This window comes from Microtus ochrogaster, unplaced genomic scaffold (genome assembly GCF_000317375.1).
Source record: "Microtus ochrogaster isolate Prairie Vole_2 unplaced genomic scaffold, MicOch1.0 UNK41, whole genome shotgun sequence".
Taxonomy (NCBI): domain Eukaryota; kingdom Metazoa; phylum Chordata; class Mammalia; order Rodentia; family Cricetidae; genus Microtus; species Microtus ochrogaster.
The window spans coordinates 2,876,836-2,882,635 of record NW_004949139.1 but is presented as its reverse complement, the minus strand read 5'-3'; the positions used below and the strand labels follow the sequence as shown (position 1 = coordinate 2,882,635).

The window sequence follows — 5,800 nt, the reverse complement described above, 5'->3', positions numbered from 1 at the left end:
CAGGAGGAGGGCTGTGCCAGCACAGGGGCCTTACCGATCTGAGTGACCTTCACCCAGCCAAAGCCATGGTGATATCCAGGACAGAACTGCAGCTGAGAGCCATGCCTGGGTCCAGGTCTGAGTTAATGTTTTGGGCTCATGTTACCACCAAAGGCCATGGGGATGCCCAGGGTCTGGCCTGCCTCTCCAGGCCGTGTTGGTGTCCAAGAACCATGCTGCAGATGTGCCATGTTGATCTGGGTGACCTGTGCTGCCACCCGGGGCATGGTGATTTCTAGTCTCAGGCTGTCGTTGAAGGCCATGTCTGAGTCCACACAGCAACCAAGGTCTATGTTTAACATTCATGGCCCATATTGTCACCAAAAAATATGTGGATGCCCCATTCTGGGCCGCCACCTGTAGTCATGTCAGTGTCCAAGGACCCTGCTTCTGTTGGGGCCATGCCAGTCTGGGTGACCTGCATTGGCACCCTGGGGCCATGATGACATCCGAGTCTGAAGTGGTGCCGAAGGCCATGTCTGTGTCCGTGGCCCTGCAGCAGCTAGGGGCCTGTGTTGATGTCCATGTCTCATGTTACCACAGAGGGTCCTAAGAACCACGCACCGTGAAATACCAGGGGCCAGACTGAGTCAGGCCTGCCCTTTGTTGGCCCTGGGAAAGCTGATCCTGCCTTCACTGTTCACCGAAGCAAGAGAGCTGACCCCAACTCTCATGGCAGAGTTGGACCTCTGTATTCTATGGGACGGCACTGCCCCTCTCATGGGCATGGGCATACGAGAGCTGACTCTGCCCAGCACCTGAAGGGGCAGCCCCGGCACACAGGTCTGACCAATTCAACTGATACCCAGGCCCACATCTAAGGCCTTGGGTTGACCCACCCTAATAGATACCCTATCTATGACCTACTGGAACTTGTGAAGGGACTGGTTCTGCTCCACAGGAGCTCTGCCCCTGGCTCAGGGCAGCCATGGAATAGCTAAGAGCAGTTTCAGTGATGGTCCAGTGATGATGATGTACCAGAAACCAGAGACCTTGAATCAGACCAATGATTCATTGCAATGAACATTTGCAAGTAAAACTGATAGGCAAGGGGTGTATTGTAGGGCAGATTGCAGCTCCCAATGCCATTATGGTGAATGAAGAGCTGCTGGAGGGGCAGGAAAGAAAGGAGTGAAGTGTTTTGAGGGTTTTGTTGATTTGTTTGGTTAGTTCAGTTTTAATTTTAATTTTCTTTTTTTTTGGGGGGGTGGGGGTGATGCCAGGATGAAGGGCAGATATGTGGAGGGACTGGAAAATGTGCAGAATTGGTGTGCATGTGGTGAAATCCCCAAAGAATCAATAAAAAAAATATGTCAATGAAATTTCTTTAGTGTTTAAAAAATGTATATAAAGGTATTGACACAATCATTATTCTAGGCTCTCTCTGATAAAGACTTAAAAGCTTAGTGACCTAATCAAAGAAATCCCTTTGTCATAGACCCAAAGGCCTCCAGTCCATTATCAATATGTTAGTAGATGTGCTTCATTTTTCTTGGTTTTGTGGGAGAATCTCTTATGTTCTTCTCTTCTAGTATTCTGACAGTTTGATGGAAACCTGTATTTATAGGGCAACGGCTTGATCTCTGCCTTTTTGTTCACAAAACATGTGTGTATGTGTAGTTTTGTGTTTAGATAAGGACTTCAGTCATCTTGGACTAGGAATTTATCATTCTCTATTGGAGTCTTATCTAACCACCATAATCATTTTAGTCTTACTTTAAAATAATGCCATAAACTTAGATCCATTTTAAGTATTCATCATGACATATTATTTCACACTATTAGAAATATAATTAGGCATTTACTTAAATAAACCCTGTGCATTCAGTAACCACGAAGTCATTGAATGAGGGAACTACATTAATTATATATACTTAGATAATTATCAACACTTTCACGTATATGCATGAACTGCCATATACAGGCTGCCCATGCATGCTTCAGCATTGCCAGGGTATAAATTTCATTCATTTCACATATATACATATATGCACGTATCCATGCCAATGCCTTTCATGTTTATTGGCTACCTCTCATAGTCATGTATAAACATATGTGAAGGATAAGTGAGCTGCCATGTTGCACAGAATATGTCTAAAATGTGAGCTACAAATACTTTAAAAGAAAATGTAACTATGAACTATAAGCTAATTTATGTAATCCCAACAACACAACTTCTTGTACATCCATTTAATCATGTCTTTGTATTTCTGTACACAGACAAGAGAGGAAAGTTAGGGGTTAATGCTTCCAGCTTTAGCTTCTAGTCTCAGAGGGAGTCATTGTAGTTACTGTGAATATGAGACAGTGAATTTAGAAAGAAGGAAAGTACTAGTGCTTGGGGGAACAGACAGAACACACGGTTCTTTAAATAGACCCCGACCTGACCTGAAGTCTCTACCCAAGACTGAATCCCGGGTGCTTGTCAGAACTTCTTTAGTTATAGTCAGCTTGTTCAAAGAGAAACCAGATCTCAGTGAGTTTTTCCTTTCACCTTCTCAAAGCTCAGTGGGAGATGTGGAATCTTCAAGAATCTAGAAGGCAAAGTCATGTACTATATTTAAACTTCTGAGTTGATGGGAACACCTCATCTAGAGATCCAAGTCCACCGAGCCAACCTTTGAGATGGGAAGAAGAATCATGGCTTCCACTGTGTCAGACCTAGAAAGGTAGGAAGATGCCCTCCAGACAGAAGCTCTCCAGCAGCAGACTGATTCTGAACCTCCTATGTTCTACACTTAGATTCAGATATTCCACAGTAGAATCAAATTTTCACCACCCTTTCACTAATGTTTTACAAGCATATAACTTTATTTCAGAATATATTTTGTAGTATTATATAGTATGCAAGTAATAGTTGTTTCCGGTAAAAATAGAAAGATATATATTATAGAGGAGTAGAGGAACAATGGATATTGAGAAAGAGGAAAATTATATGTCCTTTTCCACTTTTCTAAGAAATACTCAACCACATCTTTCAAACAAAGCAGATGATAAACTGTTCTCTTCATAATGAAACCATTTCACATGCAGCAAAAATAACCAAGGATCAACAAACTTCCTGTCCATTAAACATAGCTTGTATTCATAAATCTTCATGTGTTCAGTTACTAAGAATGAAATAGAAACAGGGAAAATTTTCCAAATGTCAGGACAATAGATTCCATGGAACATGAAGGAAGAGTTCGTGGAGAAAACAGACACAGGATGAGGGCCACATCTCCCATTTCAAGTGTAGCTCTTCTTGAGTGATTTTTGTTATTCTGTTGCTTCTCAAAAAAGTGAACACTGAGAGCATAAAGTCAGACCAAAGAGATTAGATTATGAAATACTGAGACCTGTCTCTTGACATGAGTGTTCTGGGTCTGAGAAAAAATAATTTAGAGAGAGCAGAAGGGGAAAACTGGATTTAGCCATGCAACATGGGGGGTGTCCAACTTCCAAACTATAAAATAAGTCCCCTACCAAGTATAATAGAAAAAGTCAATAAGAATGCTATCTCAAATCAATGGCTATACAATCAGAAAATCCTAGTAATCTGGATTACGAGGCAACTAGGCTACCTACTATATATTTAGACCCTGTGGAGATAGAGGGTAGATAGAGGAAAGAAGGAAGGGAGGGAGGGAGGGAGGGAATATCTAAGAGAAAGCAATGCGTTGTCAAAGACACTAAAAGCCCAACCTAGTCTGGGGAACTAGCAACAATCTTAAATTCAAATTCTCTAATTCAGTATATTGTCTAAGCACCCTGCTTATCAACAGTAGGCAAAAGAAGTTAACAATTTTTCCGACCCATCTGGAGCAGGATTCTCAACTACTCATTATGGACAAAGACAGTATTGTATGCTTCTAAAAGCCCTGGTCCAAGAGTCATGTACTCTGACAACAATTTTGTATGTGATCATTGACAGATCTATGTAGTCCAGCCCCTGGGGATGACAATGAAGATGATCTAAGTATGCTTGCTCAAATCACTCTTAATCCTGATGACCGTTCCCACCAAATGAGAGTGACATACTGTGGCCAGGGGCAGGTAAATATGTACGCTCCTGTTTAAACAGAAAATATGGTACTATTTGAGCAGACTGAATCTGGTAAAAGGAAGCAAAGCAGAGACCCTCAGTTCCAGATAATGTGAGTATCTGAATTGTCACTGGAGATTTCAAAGGAATATTTGTTTTGGTATATCTCATGATTATTAGCTAGAAAAGTTGGTTAGCTTTCTGATCTAAAAGAGAGACTGATAAAAATCTGAGCCCTCTCAACATCAGATCATTATAAATGAAAGGTGTAAAGAAAGATATGAGGCCTGATTGAAATCTTGAAGAACCCCATTCAGGATCCTCGAAGTCTATAAAATATTTGTTAGTTTGCAAGAATTTGTTAAGGGAGCCTATAAAGATACTCTTCTCATCAGAAGAGGTAAGAACTGAGGTTCTCAAACCAAAGCACATGGCAGCAAAGATTTAAGAGAAGACATGTTGGATAAGAACCAAATCACATGTCACCTATGTCTTACAGGGGTTTTTTTGTGACAAGTTGCGTTTCTTAGAGAGCTCAGACCTCAAAAAACAAGCAACATTTATTAAGCAAGAACATATAGAAATTGGCACTCAAAAAGTCCTCTATAACTTCTAGTATGATAAACAGCCACAACACTAATAAACATAGCTCAAACAGGGATCAAGGGATTCTGGTTAAGGAAAGTTATAGTTGGGAATATTTTTAATGGGAATCAGCCAATGGGTCTATTTCATCTGAATAATGGCCTTTATTAGATACTTCCCTCACCATACTTGTACCCAACTTCTCGTCATCAAGAACAGAGGAGCTAGGCTGAGTGACAGGTTCAAAGCCATTGTCATGAATTATTTACTATCCAGGATATCCATGAATAAACTACAGTCAACAAATCAAACTCAGGTTGCAGTTTGTATAAGCAAATCCAGGTTGGAATATAGATGCAGACATGCACTAACATGTGACCCATGCCTACTTTTACACTTTAACAGAAAAGACACTGATTTAAAGAGCAAATAAATCATAACACAAACATAACGTATTCATGTTCTATGATTTTAATTGAAGATAATACATATAATTGCAAACACACAGATGGTCCATCTTTTTCTTCAGGCTAAAACCAAGAGGATTACTGTCCTAAATAACCAAAGATAGTACAAGAATAAATTACTATGGTCCTTTAATCTATGTTCCCTTCCTGCCTTGAGCTAATGATGTTGAAATGACCCAAAGTGGAGAGAAATGGAACTGTGTGAAATGTTGACCAAGTAATTTGTTAACTAGAAAATGGCAATGGTTATTATGGTTAATTTGTCATAGTAATTTGCCCTTCACAGATTCTACTTCCAAGAAAATATTTTTCTTTAGAAAATAATTTCCCATGATCCTACCATGTTGTAATATTTTGACTATTACAAGGACTAATAAAATATTAAGTAGCATCATTTTTATGTTCCAAAATATTATTTTGCTGTAAAAGATGATTTTACTACAATCTGCTGTGAAATAAATTGCATTTATACACAAGTACAAATAATCATTCTTGGATGTTATTGCCCTCAGAAAGCAGATGAACTTTACTACAGAGGAAAGATGACCCATTTTCTTGTGCAGGATTCCAGAAACAGCTCTTCTCATTCTATGTTCTTCATCTTGCTTGGAATCCCAGGGCTGGAGAATTATCAATTTTGGATTGCCTTTCCATTCTGTGTCATGTATATTGTGGCAGTGACTGG

At 39.9% G+C, this 5,800-nt stretch overlaps 1 protein-coding gene across 1 annotated transcript in view; it reads left to right on the top strand.

Moving 5' to 3' along the window:
• The first annotated feature begins 343 nt into the window (after nucleotides 1-343).
• The window catches only part of LOC101989440 (olfactory receptor 52R1-like), a 6,222-nt gene continuing 765 nt past the window's right edge, over nucleotides 344-5,800 (top strand). The window contains exons 1-2 of the mRNA XM_005368867.1: nucleotides 344-551; nucleotides 3,953-4,074. Of these exons, the coding sequence (XP_005368924.1) occupies nucleotides 344-551; nucleotides 3,953-4,074 (330 nt within the window). The remainder of the gene's footprint in view (nucleotides 552-3,952; nucleotides 4,075-5,800) is intronic.